Source organism: Sorex fumeus, unplaced genomic scaffold (genome assembly GCF_029834395.1).
Source record: "Sorex fumeus unplaced genomic scaffold, SorFum_2.1 ptg000037l, whole genome shotgun sequence".
NCBI classification, from domain to species: domain Eukaryota; kingdom Metazoa; phylum Chordata; class Mammalia; order Eulipotyphla; family Soricidae; genus Sorex; species Sorex fumeus.
Genome location: NW_026606094.1, coordinates 60,922,403 through 60,942,354, shown reverse-complemented (window position 1 = coordinate 60,942,354; position 19,952 = coordinate 60,922,403). Strand labels below are relative to the sequence as shown.

At 37.4% G+C, this 19,952-nt stretch overlaps 1 protein-coding gene across 1 annotated transcript in view; it reads right to left on the bottom strand.

The window, feature by feature from the left end:
• HDAC9 (histone deacetylase 9) overlaps positions 1-19,952 on the bottom strand; it is a 1,023,935-nt gene that overhangs the window by 37,502 nt on the left and 966,481 nt on the right. Inside the window, exon 26 of the mRNA XM_056118063.1 lies at positions 250-397. Coding sequence (XP_055974038.1) covers positions 250-397 — 148 coding nt within the window. The remainder of the gene's footprint in view (positions 1-249; positions 398-19,952) is intronic.

The following is a 19,952-nucleotide window of genomic DNA, read 5'->3' as shown; positions in this document are numbered from 1 at the left end:
CCATATATCTCATCCACCCTGTTTCTCTGTGAACTGCAACCACATGTTCCAGTTTTGAGTTTCCCAGAGAGAAGAAAACAAAGGAATCATTGGGAGCCATTAACATATGCTCTGGCATTTGTGACTTCAGAGAAGGCAGGTGGTAGGAGTGGAGAAGACAGGTGCAGGAAGGCAGGAGAAAGATTCACAGCCCTGATGATGAGCATGTGTGTTACTAACCTCCACAATTTCCCCATGATGGATTCATACCTGCTATCTTCCTGGGCAAAGGACTGTTCCACATCCACCGTCAGGGAAGCCAGGGCAGAAACGGTCTCTGTCTCCTCTTGCAATTGAACCCCAGCCAAAGAACAACCCCTTGGCAGAGGTACCGTCCTTACTGACTTCCAATACTTGCCTAGAAAAAACATATATAATACTTTAAAGAAGTTTTAGTTAGAGCACCATTTATCAGCATACTTATATGGAACCAACTCAGAATACTTGTTAAGTTAAAATTCACCATGTTCTATACAGTTGTAATTTGGTTTCTTAACTGTTATGATTAACTCTTTTTCCTGATCTATGAATGCCAAGTTGTGAAGTGCTCATATTTCCAAGCTTAAGTCTCACCCTTGCTCAGAAGGTAATAATATAAGGAATAATCCACGGTCTAGTGAACTCCCTATCAGACTGACAGCTGTCTCTGAAACTAAGTAAGCAAACTCTGGGCATTGGGCCCTCTGGGAAATCCTCAGGAGACCCAGAGTTAGAAACTGAATGAAATAGTAATGTGAAACATTGCTACCTGAGACATGAACTAAATATATATATATATATATATATATATTTGGAATATTGAGGAAAAAGAAAAGCTCAGTAATGCCAGCATGAATCAAACGGCAACTTTGCCAGAACAATCAGGTTTGTTAGTCCTGGATGTTCTTTCTTTTTCAACCCCAGGGTGTGTACTAGTACAATAATTGATTTAAAACTTTAATATATGCACTGGCTGATGTTGGAATCCTTCCATATGTCATAAGGTTGTTTCTTTCTCTTTCAAGGTAGGGAAAGAGAGTGAAAGAAAAATAGAAGGTCATTTCATGAGAAAATACCAGTGGAATAATTATGAAAGGTCAGCATCAATGGCCTTCTTGTAGACCCTAAGCTATTTTTGGTGAACTGTTGAGTAACTTTAAATCAAAGTAAGAGCATCCTTGTAGGTGTGGACATGATTTTCCAGGTCGGAATATATATTTGCACCAGACTAATTAACTGGGAAGTTAGCATGCAGAGTTTGCTTATTTAAAAATAAATTTTGTTAGACTAGAGAAAGTAAATGAATAAATACTGGAATAGAAAGTAAAATCATCTGACTCTGTACACATATCTGTCCACCAACCATCCTAGTCTTGCTATAATAGTTCTCTTTAATTACCCTTCAGAACTGTACTTCAGAATCTCAAAATAGAAGATTGGCCAAAAATTCCTTCCAGCTCAGATGAATATCTTGTCATTGATCTTTTCCTAGCTTAGTGCTTTATAAATCAGGGTATGGCATATTAAAGAAGAACCAGTTTCTGCACCTACTCCCCATACCAACAGAAACATCTGACCAAGTTGTCTACTATACTTTACTTGCCATTAATACCTATTGTGACCACACTCTGAGCATCAAATGATAAGATTCTAACTGAGAAACAGTTCTTTCTAACTATGAACGAACCGCAAAGATTTTTCAAAAATTAAGGCTGTTGAAAACAGATTCTTCCTTGATACCAGACACCTCCTCTCCCCCAACCTCTTCCACCCCAAATAAACCCCACCCAACTACAGAAACAACAAAACATAAAAAACTTCTAATAGTCTAGTTGAAACAGATCCTTTAGTTCACCAACTAAAAGATTTATTTCCAGAGAAGCAATAAATAGGACTTATGACAATGGGAAGATGAGAGAAGACTTGCTAGAAAAAAAGAACTCTTGATTGAGATTTGAAAGATTGAATCAAAAGTCAAATGAAACAGAGGGAGGTGGAAAAATGGGGGATATACCTGTAAAATATAATAGTGCAGGATATGTCTTTAGGATTTTTGGGGGCACAGTGTCCACTGCTAAGCATGACTAAGATGTAGGAAATGTCTGGAGTATGATTAATGAGACTACTGTGGTACACAGACTAATTAACACAAAATCTTGAGTAACAAGATCTTGGGTTGTGGGTTTTGAGCAGTTATATTAAGCAGATGACGCAAAAAAAATAATGTTTAATATTTTAAGTCATCCCTGTGGAATAGTGATGGACAATGGCTTGGAATGCAATTTAAGTGGTAGCAGGGAGACCAATTTTTACATCTTTAGCAAAAGCCCTGGCAGGAAATGACAATTACTAAAGTAAAAGGAAGTATCCCGATAGAAATATGATAGAAATAGACTAAAGAGAGATTTGAAGAAAACACAAATGTATCTTGGTTTATTATTTGTGAACTTCATATCTCTGAACTTTGAAAGATGACCCTGATTGACAATTATAATCCAATACCTTAATTTCTCTAGATAACAATGTCATTATAATCTTTCACAAGTTGAAAATACAATATTCCATTTATAAATGTATATATAATTTCAATGAGCTTCACAAAATATTCCTAGTTAATCCTAGTGAGTTCTAATGATATATTTCTCTTTTTTGCTAGAGTAACTAATATGGTATTTTTGACAAACAGGTGACTGGTAGCTCATGAGTTAAATCATGCTATAAAATCTATAGAAAAGAGAAGTCATTATTATTGAATTTCTAATATATCCTAAGAATGCGTTAGTATTTTAACTTCTATAATTTGTAATTTAAGGTAATCTGAATGAAAACTTGTAATTAATGTTAGGTAAATGTTAATTCATAAAGTCATGTGACTAGCCAGCAGAGAAACTAAAATCCTCACTCTGAATTGGCCTATTTCATAATGTCACTTCCTCTGTTCTCTGATGAATTCTCATATTAATTATCTTCTCACAACACATACAAATATAATAATAGACTGAAAATATAAAAATTACAACTAAACAGAATTACACATACTTCAAAATTATATGTATATATTTCACATTACCAAATAAATTATCTTTGATAATAGGTTTTATCCTTTTAAATTATTTAAAAAGAATATTAATTATTTAACTATCCTTTTATTGACCTTATGACATTGAATTATTGCTTTAAGTCAGAAAACCATGTTGAGATTGGCACTTTCTATCTTTCATTTCTCATAAGGATCTGGTTTCCATGTAATCCACTGATAAAACTATTATGCAGCTACACAAATGCTCACTGAAGAATACAGTTAAGAAGTTCATTAAAGATAGATTTCTGAAACAAAATTCAAGATTTCAAGATTGGAAAGTCTGTACTAGTTTTGGAGAACCCATTTGCATCATACCTGGACACAATCTTTCCATTCTAAAATGATACTGGTAGGCCTTATGATAATAAAATATTTATTCTTACTCTAATTCTTGATCATTATTATTCTGATCTTCTTTATGCATTGTTCTTGGTTATTACAATATATTTGTTAAAGAAGAAAATCTTGTTTTTAAGGTGTTTTCTTTCTTTTATTAAAACTTTAAAAAGATTTTGGCTTTCTCTTTTGAATTTTTTGATATTTTTTATTTTATTAAGGCACCACAAGATAGAGCATTACAAAACTGTTCTTGATTGGGGTTTAGTCATCCAGTGCTTTATTGCCCATTCCTCCACCAGTGTAATTTCCCAACACCAATGTCCTAGTTTCCCTTTCATCCCCAAAATCACCACCCACCCCCACCTGCCTCTATGGCAGGCACCTCTCTAAAGAACTTCTTTCATCTCTGTTCTTGTTTGATTCATTGGAGTGTTCAGAAAATACTTTTAGATAATGTAGCACACTGAAAATGACAAAACACTTTGATTTCCAAGCATTGACCTCTTTTCTCAATTAGAGAGCATTGATCATTGATATAACAAAAATCTTAACTCCTCCTAAAATTGAGAAATGAAATTATTGATGATTAATAATAATTTTTCAATTTAATGACTAAAAATTATGCTTTAAAATTTTGATTTTTAGAGAGTAGCAAGAAACATTTAAAATGTCTGAGACATTTTTGAGTCAAATTTAATACATATAAAATAACCTGTTAAGTTATGATGAAATATTATAAGTTTGGTTTTCATCCAAATGAATAAATTCCTGACTCAGAAATAATCCAAGATACACAATGGGACTACATTAACTTAATAAGCTTCTGCATCTCAAAAGAAATGAGAATGAGAACACAGTGATAGTCCACAGACTGTTGGAAATTATTTGTCCACCATGCTTCTGATAAAGGGTTAATATCTAAGATAAAGCACTGATGAAACTTTACAAGAAAAAAATCCAACCCCATAGAAAAATGGGGAGAAGAGGTGAACAGAAACTTCCTTAAAAAAGAAATACAAATGGCCAAAAAGCATGTGAAAAAAATGCTTTATATCGCTAATCACCAGGGAAATGCCAATCAAAGTAGCAATGAAATATTGCCTGGTACCAGAGACTGACACTCATCAAACACACACAAAAATACAAAACAAACAAACAAACAAACAAAACCAAGAGCCACTGGTGGCATGGATATAGGTGGAAAAGGATTCCCATTTTTTACCAGTGGGAATGTTGACTAGTCAAGTATTTTCAGAAGACAGTATGGACATTCCTCAAATATATAGGAATTTGAGCTTCCTATATACAGGAATTGAGCTTCCAGCAATTCCATTCCTTGGAATATAACTCAAGGGAAAGACTCAAAAACACAATGCAAAAAAGACTCCTGCACTCCTATGTTCACTGTAGCACAATCATAATAGCCAAAGTCTGGAAATAGCTGTAGTGCCCAAGACAGAGGACACATCAAGAAGCTGTGTTACCTGGGAACAATGATGGTGGAAAATGTGCACTGGAGGGATGGGTGTTTGAGTATTGTTTGACTGAAACGTAATCATGCAAGATTGTAACTGTATCTCATGGTGATCCAATTAAGCTTCTTAAAAAATTAATTTAACTAAAAATAAAAATTAAAAATATAATAAAAAAGAAACTGTGTTTATATACACACAATGGAATACTTTTTAGCCATAAGAAAGTCAAGCAATTTTCTGATACATGGATGGTTCTAGAGAGTATCAAGAAGAGTAAAATGAGTCAGAGGGAGAAGGACAGACAGAATGAATGCACTCATGGGCAAGATATAGAAAGTGACTCTCATTCATTGCTGGCGGGAATGCCAACTGGTTCAGCCCTTTTGGAAAACAGTATGAACGATGCTCAAAAAATTAGAAATTGAGCTCCTATTTGACCCATCAATACCACTCCTAGGAATATATCCCGGAGAGGCAAAAAATTATAGTTGAAATGACATCTGCACTTCTATGTTCGTTGCTGCACTGTTCACAATAGCCAAAATCTGGAAAAAACCCAAGTGTCCGAGAACATAAGACTGGTTAAAGAAACTTCGGTACATCTACACAATAGAATACTATGCAGCTGTTAGAAAAGATGAAGTCATGAAATTTACACATAAGTGGTTCTACATGGAAAGTATCATGCTGAGTGAAATGAGTCAGAGAGAGAGGAACAGACATAGAAAGATTGCATTCATCTGGGGAATATAAAGTAACAAAATAAGAGACTAACACCTAAGAATAGTTGAGATAAATACCAGGAGGTTCGCTCCATGGCTTGGAGGCCAGCTGCACATGCTGGGGGAAAAGGCAGCTCAGATAGAGAAGGTAACACCAAGTAAAGGGTGTTGTGAGGATCTTCCCAGGATGGGAGATGCATGCTGAAAGTAGACTATAGACTGAACATGATTGCCACTCAATACCTCTCTTGCAAACCACAACACCCAAAAGGAGAGAGAGAACAAAAGGGAATGCCCTGCCACAGAAGTGTGGTGGGATGGGGGGATAAGGGTGGTGGTGGGAGGGATACAGGAATCATTGGTGATGTAGAATGGGCACTGATGGAAGGATGGGTACGCGATTATTATATAACTGAAACCCAACGCAAAAATATGTAAGTCTACAACTGTACCTCATGGTGTTTCACTAATAAAATAATAATACTAATAAAGAAACATAGTAGGGAAATAACTAATGCCCAAAGACAATAGAAACACGGATTGTGAGAACGGGTACTTAGTAGTAAGTTTTCCACTTTTGGGGAAGGGGAGATAGGTCAGGGAAGGGACCACTGAAAATTATAGAGGGAAGTGGTCACTCTGGATGAGGACTGGGTGGTGAAAGAAGAAAAAGTGACATGCACAACACTCTATCAGTAACGGTATTATAAACCATAGCACTTTAAAGGAAAAATCAAGAAAGAGGAAAAAAGAAGAAAGTGCCTGCCATTGAGGAAGTCTGGGAGTTGGAATGGAGACTGGGGATGTTGGAGGAGGCAAGTAGACACTGGTGAAATAATTTGCGTTGGAACATTGCATGCCTATAACTCAATCATGAATAACTTTATAACTTTGTAATTCATGGTGATCAAAAAAAACTTTAAATTCAACATGGCCTTTGGAAAATCTTATAAAAATTACTTTAATGATAGTTTTACAGACCACTATCTATTTGTATAAAAGAAAGATGTAAAAAATGCGAAGAGCAAAGATTATGCAATATGTAGCCAGTTAATACTCATATTTTAGTAGTTATATTTTCACAGAAACTATGTGAAAGAATGTTATATCTGGGGGGCCAGAGTGATCGTACAGTGGGTTGGGCACTTTCCGTGTGCACAGCTAACCCGTTTTTATCCTTGATATCCCATATAGTCCTCCAAACCTGCCATGAGTAATCCCTGAGAACAGAGCCAGGAGTAAATCCTGAACATTGCTGAGTATTCCCTAAAGGCCCAAAACAATATCCTATCTGATGGCATGGGAATATTATCCACAGTAGCATCTATGAGAGATGAACCAATGCTTATTACTTGAGTTTTCAGGGGGTAACATACTAGTAATCGTCATCAGAAGGTTGCTCTTCTAAGGCATTAAAGCCAACAACCAAAACAGAGTAGAGTTATCCATTAAAAATGAGAATGAACATTCCCTACTTGTTACATACATCCTCTTTATTCATTTTACCTACGATTTTTTTTTTTTTGGTGGAGGGAGATAGTGTTGGGAGTATTGAGAGTATGATTCAGTATTCATCATCCAGGGTATTTGTTTGTTTGTTTGATAAAGGTAAAGCAAAGAATAAATCCACAATAAAATTTAAAATTAGTGATAAAATACAGATATTTAACTGTTAGGAGTTGAGGGCCATGGGTAAGTTTTTATTGTGTCAGCTAAGAGCCATAAACAAGATTTTTGCAGTGAGTGTATAATCAGTCTTCGGTATAACTTTGATGACTTAAACCAAAATGGTTCTTTGAGAAAATAAACAAGATTGATAAACTCCTTGCAAGAAAAAGAGAGAGAGAGAGAGAGAGAGAGAGAGAGAGAGAGAGAGAGAGAGAACTCAGAACTCTAATAAATGAACCAAAAAAGAAAGATAGCATCACAACAGAAACCACAAAAATTTAAAGAATCATCAGAGATTACTTTGAGAATCTTTATGCCATGAAATAAGAGAACCTCAAAAAATGGATAAATTTCTGGATTTTTATACCCTCCCAAGGATGAACCAATATTTGAAATACCTGAACAAAACTGAGGGGTGCGGGGGGGAGAGAGAGAGGGAGAGAAAGAAAGAGGGTGTGTATGTGTGTGTGAGAGAGAAAGAGAGAGAGAAAGGTGGGGGTAGGGGTGGGAGGAAAACGGGGGACATTGGTGGTGTTAAATGTACACTGGTGAAGGGATGGGGCAAAGCATGGGATTTCTTTTGATTATTAACATTCTTTATAAATCACTGTCACTGTCCTCCCGTTGTTCATCGATTTGCTTGAACGGGCCCAGTAACAGCTCCATTGGAGACTTTGTTATTACTGTGTTTGGCATACGAATACATCACAGGCAGCTTGCCAGGCTCTGCCGTGCGGGCGAGATACTCTCAGTAGCTTGCCGGGCTCTCCGAGAGGGGCGGAGGAATCGAACTCAGGTCGGCCATGTTGGCTGCGTGCAAGGCAAACGCCATACCGCTGTGCTATTTATTCTTTATAAATAAACTACTTTTATTGGTGGAGCTTTAAAATATTTCTATTCAAAATTTTTTTTGCAAATGAAGTTTTCTTGAACTTCAATCATGCTCACTACACATTAGCTATTTTTGTTTCCTTGTCAAAATTAAAGGAAAAATAACTCAAACATAACTTATATGTGTTGTCCAAGATTTTGCAGAAAATCTTTATTGAGTTCTGGTTTAGATCTAGGAACATTTGGGATAATAGGTCTTATTTTTGTAAAAATTTACTTTGATAGTACTTGAGCAAATAAATTTCAAAAAAACAAGAACAAATATGGTCCACATTTTATAACTATAGAAATAGACTAGGAGAAAAAAGAGAAAAGCTTTATTTGGGACCATAAAATATTGAGAAATGAATTGTTTATGGAGTTCAGAAGATAGAATGGATAGATTGTATTTAAACAGCAATGGAAATAACAGCATGAATGAAATTCCTGAATTATAGTATTATAACACTGAAAACATAGGGTACCACCTATGTGGATCAAGAAAAGTAGAAGTGGTTGGTGTTGGGGTAAAATTAATTAGACCGTTTTTTCAAATGTTGACAAGGTGTACCTTTGGGATATCTCAGATCTGAGCTGCAGATCTACTTATTTGAAGGCAAACTTATAGCTGTGGCTATAAGTATAATAATCATGTAATATGTTATTGTAAGGGACAAAATGACACAAAATTACAAGAAATATTTACTTAGTGTCTATAATACACCTATAATAATGTGACTTACATTTAATTTTATATATTCTCAAAACAGCCAAAGTGGAAATGTCAGACTGCAGCTGAATCTCACGAAGACAATGTTCATGAGAATCGACTCGTTCCTGATGTCCCATTCCCTCTTAACAAAATGAACATCTCCCAATGTAGCAGTTATGTGTACCTAGGTCGAGAACTCAACATGACGAATGACCTGGCACCTGAGTTGCACAGGAGGAAGAGAAAGGCATGGAATGCCTTCAGGCATCGAAGAAATAGCTATGAGGGCGAAGAACCTTGGCTCCAGGCACATCTCTTCAATTCTACTGTTCTTCCTGCATTAACATACACCTCAGAGACCTGGGCCCTACAAAAACAGGATGAAACCGTATTCGGGTCTCCCAAAGAGGAATCAAAAGAGCTATGCTTGGAGTATCATGCTTCACTCAAGTGAGAGAAGGAATCCAGAGTTCCAGCCTCCATCGATGATTAAGAATCAGGGACTCTGCCTCGTTAGCCAAGGTGTTGAAAATCAGATGGGTTGGACATGTAATGCAATTTGGAGATGACCGCTGGACTAGAGCCGTTACCGACTGGATTCCACAGGACATCAAAAGATCACGTCGCTGCCCATCTATGAGATGGTCAGACTTCTTTGTCAAGACCCTGAACGAATGGTTTGAGGCTCTTCGTGTTCCTGGAGCAAGCAGATGCCATTGGGCTACACTAGCACGTGACAGGGACAAATGGACACATTACTGACGCCCGCTTGAGCAAATCAATGAGTAATGGGGATATCAAGTGATCAAGAGATCAAATGATATTCTCAAAACAATTTTTGTGAGTTAGTTTTTAGTTTTCTTATTTCATAGATGATAAAACTGAAGTAAAGAGAAACATGACTTACTCATATTGTATACTTAGAAAATAGCCTTATGTTACAAAAGTATTAGGTAGATAATGAAAACCTCAGCAAGCTAAGATTCTACATTAAATGTTTTACCTAGGAAGACTAAGAAGGGCTTCAGTCATTCATTTTATTGGTTGACTACAGCATGAACTGAAAGATGGTTCACAGGAATTGGTTTAAAACTATAAGCTCTGCTCTGATTTAATGAAAAGGATATGATTCAAAGATTTAGTAGGACTCTGAAGTTAGATTGCACTTAAACTTAATGAGTTACTCACACTGGGATGGTTCAGAAGATATACATTTCACTGGTGTTCTGGAATCATTAAACAATACTAGAATTTATCATTTCTATAGACCATAACTTACAGTGGGATCTATGGTCACTGAATTGGACCTGAATGCAATGTGAGCAACTGTATCGTAGGATGACAAATACAACTGGCACTCATCAACTGGTAAATGATGGTTAATATGGCTACTATCATGGAGAGCAGAAACAAGGCTGCCATTTGAAACTCCATTAGAATAACCATGAAGATACTCAGGTTTCAGTGCAAGTGAGGTTAAACTATTTTGTAAGAGTAGGAATGGTTATCCAGAAGGCCGTGTATGCCCTGAATCCATTATGGGATGCCATTTCTTTTATATTCAGGAATCGTGTGTTCAGTAATCAAGGAAGCAAGAGGTGAACATGGGAGTGGCAACACTATTATACCAAATGACTCAATGACAAAATTTTTGGTTTTTGCTCCTTTGTGCTTGATTAGCCTAAATATCAACACACCCATTCAAGAATGATTCTACCAGGATGTGGCAATAATTCACTGGATTTAAAGTTAGCTGTCATTCCACCAATATGAACATTTCATACATCGGAGTCAATAGGCAAAAAAGGAGTTACTGTGTTTTGTCTGGGATGTTTAATCAACTACCAAGGGAACATTGACTGCTACTTCAAAATGGAGTTAAAACATGTCTAGATATGATTTCATCATCGGCCAAAATCCATTATCCTTCTTTCCCAGAATGTAGCATAACACGACACACTCCATAACAATGCCACTGGACCCGACCTCAGGCTGTTTCATTCGGGGCATCCCAGATGGGGGCAGGTGAGACTCTTACCTGCCCCAACGGACCTAGACCCGGCAGCCAAAAACCTCCAGAACTCAACCACCACCAGGCTCATGCTCACCACTCTCCACATGTTTGGGCTGAGCCTCACCCACAAATGAATCTATTTCTAGGTACTCCAAGAGTACCACACCACATTTGATGGGGTTCAAAGTAGGAGGGAACCACTCTTAGAGGGAAATATTTTTTTACAGATATATATCTATATCTGTAAAAATATATATGTATACATACATATATATATACACACACAAAAGCTTAATGTCTAACAAGTTAGTGATCTCTTATAGAAGGGCTTAATGGCCCCTGGATGAAATACAACAATCTTCACACACTTTCCTCTAAGGAAACTTTTTTGGAACATATTCACCTTTTTCACAACAAACAATACAAAATAAATTATTTCAGTTCTTCTTTGAGGCTTGGGTTGGGGTTTGGGATGGAAACATTTGAAATATGGTGGTGTGAAGGTATAAAGGTGGTGAAATTGGTGTTCAAACATTAAATGTAATCGAAAACTGTTAACTACTTTATAAAATAAAGAGAATAAAAATATTTAAAATATGTCTAAACTATAGATGACCTGTTTAGAAATGTCCTGTGATTAAAGTCAAAGAAAAAATTTTAACAACCCAACTTAGGGATGATTACTAATGCCACAGACAATTCGGGAGGGAATGTCTGAGTCCCCATGCTAATTAAAGAGCCACAACAAGTTGAAATTCTTGCTAAAGACAAAGGGAATACAGAATGGGTTTTGCATGAAGTGATAAATACCAGCTATAAACATATGAGCAGTCACAGAAACAAGAATTGTTACTATCATGAGCATTTCCTCCTTATTTTGTTATGAATATATTTTTTACAAATATTATTGTTTTCCTAATCTTTTGCCTCCTTATCATGGAACATAAAGTACATTGAATTTGTATTATATTATTTAAACATTTTTCACTTTATAGCATTCTATTTGTGTTAAAAGGCATTGAAAAGAAAAATACAAATCACTCAGAGATTTACTTCCTCTCCTAGAGAAAGGTTTATCTTGCATTTGGCTGTGCTTGAGATAGCATATTAGGTATCGAGTTAGGTAAAATTATGACTCTACTATTGTCTTGAACTATGAATCAGTATAATTTAGGGAGATGTGCATAAGCTAAATTGACAAAAACTTAGCTTTTGAATGGTTTATATGTCAATTTGACTGGGCTACAGAATGCTGGTAAACATCATTATGAGTGTACCTATAAGGGTATATCCTCGTCATATTAATACTTGAATTGGTTAAATGAGTAAAGAAGATTCACCTCCCCAATGCAAGTGGTCTAATCAACATCAGGTCTGATTATAACAAAAGATTTGATAAAGGAGACCTCTCTCTCTCTCTCTCTCTCTCTCTCTCTCTCTCTCTCTCTCTCTCTCTCTCTCTCTCTCTCCCCCCCAGGACTGCAGGTTCTGGGTTCCACCTCATGTCTTGGGTGCTTTACACTGAATACTGGCCCAAATGGCCAAGAAGCATGGTAGCAGCTCTCAGGGCTCCAGAGTACTTCTTAGAAAATCCAAAAATTAAGAATAAAATTAAATAAAAAGGCCATCTTACCCAATATATTATATACATTCAATACAACATCCACCAACATATTAGTGATATTTTGCAAGGACTTTGAATGTACAATACAACATTTTATATGTAATCACAAAACTCCTTGACTAGCCAAAGCAATTATTAAAAAAAATAAGAAAAACTTCATTACCTGACTTTAGATTATAGTATAAAGCTATAGTAATAAAAATTGTTTGGTACTGGAGCTAAGGCATATTCACAGACCAATGAAAAAGAACTGAGAGCCCAAAGATGTTGTGGGAAGGGGGAGGGGACAGAGTACAAGGGTAAGGACATTTGCAAATTTACCTGATTTGACCTTTGACACTGTTATGGTTCCCTGAGCCCTGCCAGAAATGATCCCTGAGAGATAGGAGTAATCCCTGAGCATTACCAGGTATGAGCCCTCCCCTTTTCCCCCCAGCCCAGAGATAAACCCTGAGATTTACGGACACTTAATCTATTAAGGACCTGGGTACGTGAATAGAGAACAAAAAGTCTTCAACAAATGGTGCCAAGAACTGGAGAGCCACAGTGAAGGGAAAAAACACAACCTTAAATTATACACAAAATGTAATTCAAAGTGTATTAAAGGCTTTAAAATTTTACCAAATTCATTACATATATTGATTATAGCATAGGTGGAACGTTACAGTTGTGTCCCCCAAAAACATTTTAGTCAGGTGATGTGTATACTTACATCTTTAGGATAGATTAATTTTACCTTAGTAGAAATGTGAGTGAAGAAAACTCTTAATTAAAGATACAGTTGAGATTTTTTAAGTACAGAGAAATTAAGTCTCTAAGCAGATGGCAGATTTCCCTTTTTATTCAGGTACATTTGAGTATTAGGGTTCCACAACATAATCAGAGTTTCAACATTTCCAGAGAATAGTTAATTAGAAGTTCAAAATCAGCTTTCAAAAAGCCATGTGTGCAAGTTTGACCTGGCTCTGATACAGGGAAGGGTTGGCCGGGTTAATAGTGGGAAAATGTCTTAACGCTGCTTTTCTTCAATGAAGGTCTTCCTGGCCCAGGGCTGCAACGTCAAGGCCTTTGTTAAAGCTAAAGAATCTATGACAAATAGCAGCTCACACCTGACAACAGCCAGGGCTTTAAACTCAACAGGGCAGGGATTTGAAATCCATCCAACCCTTGCATTTTTTTCTGATTAGATGTATTTTGCAAGTTTACACGGAATTCCAAAATGAATTCATCGCTCCACGGCTCCTTTTAATTTGGCTCTGTGCTCCAAGAACTGACTGTGGCTAAACTTCAATGAACTAGAACATCTCAAACTCCACATCTTCAGCTAATTGATCCACTTCCACCCCAACAACATCACTTTGTGGAAAATGGGATGGGGGGAAACTATATGCAAAATTTGACAGGAAATGAATTGTTTGGTGAGTTAGAATAACATAATGGTTAACACCATGGACCCTCAAACCAGACTGCCTTATTTATGATAGTTCCATTGTCCACTAATTAGCTGTGTGAAATTGGGAAATTTAAATACCCTCCATGCTTTTTAGTTTAGTTTCCTGTAAACTTGAAATGAAAATACTATCCACCGCAAAGGCCTGGATGAGAGTGCTTAGATGATACTTGGCACCATGAAACTACTCACTAGTCATAATTTTGTTATTTGCTAATAGCTTACAGTAATTGATTTCTATAGTTACATCCAACATGGCTTTATTTTTACTGGAATGAAAAACTAATGTTTAGTATGATGCCAACTTGCTCTACATCTTTACATTTCAATAGGAAAGTTTCCTTTAAACATACTATTCCTTATCTTCCCTTTTCTATTTGCCCCCTCCATTGTTTCCTGACCTGAGATGAGAGAAGGTGATACCATGATGTATTCAGTAGTGCAAGCTTGAAACCTCGAAATCATTAATGCTCACAGCATCAAATAGTTGCCATGCCATGCTAATTCTACCTCTGCATAAAAGTAAATATAAGAATAAGCGCTCTTCAAATTCCTATTTTTACTGCAGGCACAGTGATTTTTCAAATCATGTTTGTTTATTTTATTTTGTGTTTTCAATCACATCTGTTGGTGCTCAGGGGCTACTCCTGACTCTGTGCTCTAGGGACCATATTTGATGTCAGGAATGGAATTGGTGTCAGCTGCATGCAAGACAAATGCCTTAACCCTTGTACTATCTTTCCACATGCACATACACCAAATGAAGGTGAAATCAAGGCTATTCCCTCTTGAAATAAAACTTGAGGTTGGGGAGGGGATTTTCTTAACTAAAATTTCTTTTGCAATACCAAGGACATCTCTCCTTCTCCTCTGAATCTTAACAGGATAAAGATGGAGGAGATGGAGGAGGGAAGAGGAAGTGAAGGGAGAACAAGGAGGAGAAGGAGAAAAAAAAACCAGGAAGAGATAGACAGGAAAAAGTAGAAAAATTAAAGTAAAATAAGGTGCACAATGAAGAAAAAGAGAAAGTAAGTGTGAATTAGCAGTTGGACGTGGAGCAAAATGTTAAGAGAGCTTGTGAGATGATTTATGCGGTGCATGCTGTAATCTGGGGAAGCAACCCTTTTAACTGTGCGCTGGGTCCCATGAGGTCAAAATATTGGACAATTTTCCCCAAACAAGAGATGTATACAAATTCCTTTCAGCTTAGAAACAATCTGGAATTTCTCCTAGATTGTCTGATGTAAATGCCCATTTCCTTGGGAGGGGGGTAGGTGGAGAGTATTTTGGTAATGGAAGAAGACTGAGAATGGCATTTCATATAAGAAAAGAGAATGCTTGTCATTTTCAGAGCAAGTCTAATACTCTTTAATAGATTTTCATTAACCGTTCCTTCTCATTTTAGGGGTATACCTCCAGTACTGCTGCTAACAGTTAACATAACTCTCTCCTTAGAGATCACTGCTGGCTATGGTTAGGGGACTATACGTGGTGCTGAGGATGGAACCAGAGCAGGCCACGTGCAAGGCAAGTACCTTAGCGTTGTACTATCTCTCTTATCCTAAATCTTTTTTCTTACACTTTTAAAAATATTTGTTCTGGAGCTGGAGAGATAGCTGAGCTGAGATGAGAGAAGGTGATACCACAGCAGGTAGAGCATTTGCCTTGCACTCGGCCAACCCGGGTTCGATTCCCTGCATCTCATATGGTCCCCTGAGCACCACCAGGAGTAACTCCTGAGTGCAGAGCCACGAGTAACCCCAGTGCATCGCCAGGTGTGACCCAAAAAGCAAAAATAAAATAAAATAAAATATCTTTTCTGCATTTATGTAAAATTAGTTGACCATAAGTATGTTTAAAATTGATTTGATATATTACTATCTCTCTCTATATATATTTTCGTGTCACACCTGGTGGTGCACAGGAGTCACTCCTGGCTTTACACTCAGGAATTACTCCTGGCGGTGCTAGAGGACCATATGGGATGCTGGGAATTGAACCCGGGTCAGTTACGTGCAAGGCAAACACCCTACCTGCTCTGCTCTCACTCCAGCCCTGATATATTACTACTATGTTATATCACACACACACACACATACACACACATACACACACACGTATACACACACACTCACAGTACTATTATCTTAGAAAAATAACTGTTGATGCCATTAATTTTTATGTTCCTCAGAAAAGTTAAGCAACTTGCTCCCCAGAAGCAATACAGCAGATAAGGTGATTGCCTTACATGTGGCTGACCCAGGTTTGATCCCCAGCAACTCATGTGTTCCCCTGAGCCCCGCCAGGATTGATCCCTTAGTGCAGAGCAAGGAGTAAACCCTGAGCACTTCCTGCTGTGGTCCCCCTAAAATACAACAAACAAGCACTATAAGCAATTTTCTAATGGTCATGTGGCTGGCGAGCAGACAATAGGCTCACAATGGAATTTATATCATTTTAAAATCCTCTTCAGTCACAAGCTGGCAAGTTGCAGAAAAATTCTAAAGGAATCTTCAAATCCTTGCTTATACACATATTTTTCTGTTTCACTAATCAAAAGATACACTGATGATTAATATTACATGCAGGAGGTCTACAAAATATGTTGACACTTGCAAGGAAACACTCTTCTTACTAAACAGTTTTTAGTAAATAGAAAGAAACCATGGCTCTAGTCTGTGGCTTCCATATTTCAGGGTTTCACAGATCAATATCAGTATCATTCATTATATGTTTTCAGAACTTGAAATTATAGTCTTTCAAACTAAATAAAGTTAGTTTTATGGAAAACTTACTTCATGGTTCTTCCCCTTCAAAATCGTTGGAAATGCTAGCACAGACCAGCACTGGTGCAAAAAATAAAGTGGTGTGTGGGGGGGGGGGGGGGGGGAAGAGGAGATCTAGATTTAGGAATGCAGTTGCTCACCATGACAAGGAAAAGAAAGGAAAAGTTCTGTGGATAAGTCCTATAAATTGTTAAGATTAATTTTAAGAAAGAAAAAATATATCTGAGGATTCTTATGCTAGTCTGTGCTGCCTCTTCTCTGATGTCATTTGGTTACTACCGTCCCTCAGCCAACTATCAGTTCTGTAAACTGCCACCCCCTCCATGATTAGCCATATAGCAATGGTAGCTTGCTCTTCATGTTGTTTCTGAGTTATAAAGGATTCATTCTTGTGTGTTGAATGAGAGAGAAAAATGAGATCACATAATATAAATATGCTTGTTTCTTTCAACCTCTCTTTCAGTTTAGATTGGCTAAGGAGTAGAATTTAAAAAAAATACGTCCAGGCTTAAAAAAAAAGTGTGACAAACACAGACTGATGCCTTCATTCAATAGATATTTTCAGAGCACCTAAGAGCCTGGCAGATATTGTATAAAGAATACAACAGTGGCAATATGCTTATAATATGGCAATTTTTACCATAAAGAGCACTGGTGAATGCCATTGCTGACATGTCTAGAACAGGGCTTAAGGGGCATTCAGAAATAGTGTCCCCGAAAGAGGCCAAGTCCTAAAAATTTAGGATTTACTATGAAAACAGTTCAGAAGACTATATCATACAGTGAGAATTTTAGGAAAACATGGGACTTCTTGGTCATACCTATATTTGTCATTTCAAAGATAATTACAATCTGCATACATACCCCATTTTAAGAGGAAAACTACTCCTGACCTCTCAGGAAGTATTTTTATTATCAGGAGAAATCGCTGCTCTGTTAATGCCTCATAATTTTTTTTGTTTTTCTTTTTGGGTTATACCCGGCGATTCACAGGGGTTACTCCTGGCTTTGTACTCAGGAATTACTCCTGGTGGTGCTTGGGAGACCATATGGGGTGCTGGGAATCGAAGACTTTTGTTTTTTAGCTAAATGTGGAGCATAAACAAGGACAGGACAATAGGGATGATCCTGCCTCAAATACCCATAAAAACATGTGGCCAGGCAAAGGGCCAATGCTAATCACAGCCTCCAGCACCTGCATAGCCTCAGCTGGGGGCTCAGATCTCAAAGAAAAATTCACAGAAGGCCTGTCAGCACCATTCTGTCTGCTACAGGATAAGGCTATCTAGGAACTTTTCTGGATGCTTCCCATATGCTACAGGGCCTGATTCTTAAACATTTACCTAGTTTTCTCATACTGTAGCTCTAAGCACACATACAAGTGCTTGCGTGCGCACACACACACACACACACACACACACATCAGAAACACACACAGAGTGAGATGTAGAGTGTGTGTGTGTTAGAGAGAGAGAAAGAGAGAGAGAGATCCATCCATCATTTATTACCTGGGTTAATAGGTTGGCCAAAATTCAAACACCTCCCAAAGTTAAGAGAACAAACCTGGGGCTGGATGGATAGTACGCGGGTAAGGCTCCTGTCTTGCATGTGGTAGCCCCAGGTTTAATCCCCAACATTCCCCAAGATCCCATATAGAGAATGATTCCTGAGTGTAGAGCCTGGATTAATCTCTTAGTATTGTCAGGTGTGATCCAACTACTAACCCCAACCACTCCCCAAAAGAGAAGGAACTTGTGTGATACTTGGGATGTATGTGAGGAGAAAGGATATACTGTTAAACAAAGCTACCTTCAAGGCCATCTTCATAAATAAGTCATCTGGGAACACACAGCTCAGTGTTTAGGAAGGTCCCTGTGCTCTGTTGTCAATAGTGTGTTGTCATCTCTTTGAATTTATTCAAAATCTTAACAGTGAAATAGCTACACATTTTCATTTTGCATGAGACCCCATATTTTCTGTAGCTAGTCCTGATTATTTTCTCTACCAAAGGGGAAATTAGTAACCCACTTGAAGACCTGGAGTTCTACAAGTATACTTGGGATGGAAAAGTGGGTTGGAAAATTGTAAAGAAAAGTACAATTTTACAGATGTAAGGAAAACTGGCATTGTTTTCTAAGTCAGCAGCTCATAATTTTAATTCTCCAAGACATTCTAAAGCTTGCAACTCTGAAATATCCACTTTATTGTAATACTCTATGAACCTTACTCAGCCCTTTTCTGTTTCTTTAGTCTGGAACAGTGGCCACAAGAACACAAAATTAAATTGAACCATATAAAAATGTACCACACAGTAGTCAAAGCCAAATAACTGAACCACTTTATCAGTACTCATTTTCACTCCAGGTCCCAAAGAGTGAGAGATGGTTCTCAGCTTGTGTTTACAATCTTAGCCCACCTTTAATTCTCTTTCAACCACAATTTGAGTTCTCCTGGTGGCAATGCTACTATCAATCTTTCTTGGTAAAGATATATTTTTCAAATATCAATAACACCTTGATATCCATCCTGTACAGCTCCATAACATGTGGGACCTAGTAAAACTGAAAATTTCAGCTCCTGTTCAAAACTTGGTAAGAATTTCAAGGCAGCATAAGTAAAAAATGAAAAAAAAACAAACAAAAAAACCCCCATGAAATCATGAAAAGGGCCTCTTCATGATCAGACAGGACGAACATCTACAAAGCCAGACTTCTCACAGTCCAGAGTGGAATCACATTCTGAGTTTCAAATTAAAAAAAAGCCTAAGACACCGGAGACTCGAATCACCTCCCTAGGCTGGTCCATGGTGATGGGCAGACAAAGGACCAGGGAACGGAAAAACAGGAACTGGGCCCCAGGCTGGTCAGCAGTCGGTTTATTTCTCTCACCTCCCCAACATAGTTCGATTTCTCCCCTTATGGCAAATGTAGTTGGTAGTTTTGGTCATAGTCCCAGTCATCATAGTTCCATTATTTTAGTCTCCTTGTAGACCTCAAAATCCTTTCTTCATTATATCTTCTTCCTCGTCTCGTCATAGTCTCATAGTCCTCTATTCTTGTCCTCAAAGTCCCAAAGTCTCCAAAACTCAGTTCTCCTCCTCGTCTTCAACGTCTCATCATTGACTTTCTAGTTCTCAACTTCTAGTCCCAACTTTCTAGTTCCCTCTTACCCCTTAAAGCATAGTTTTATATA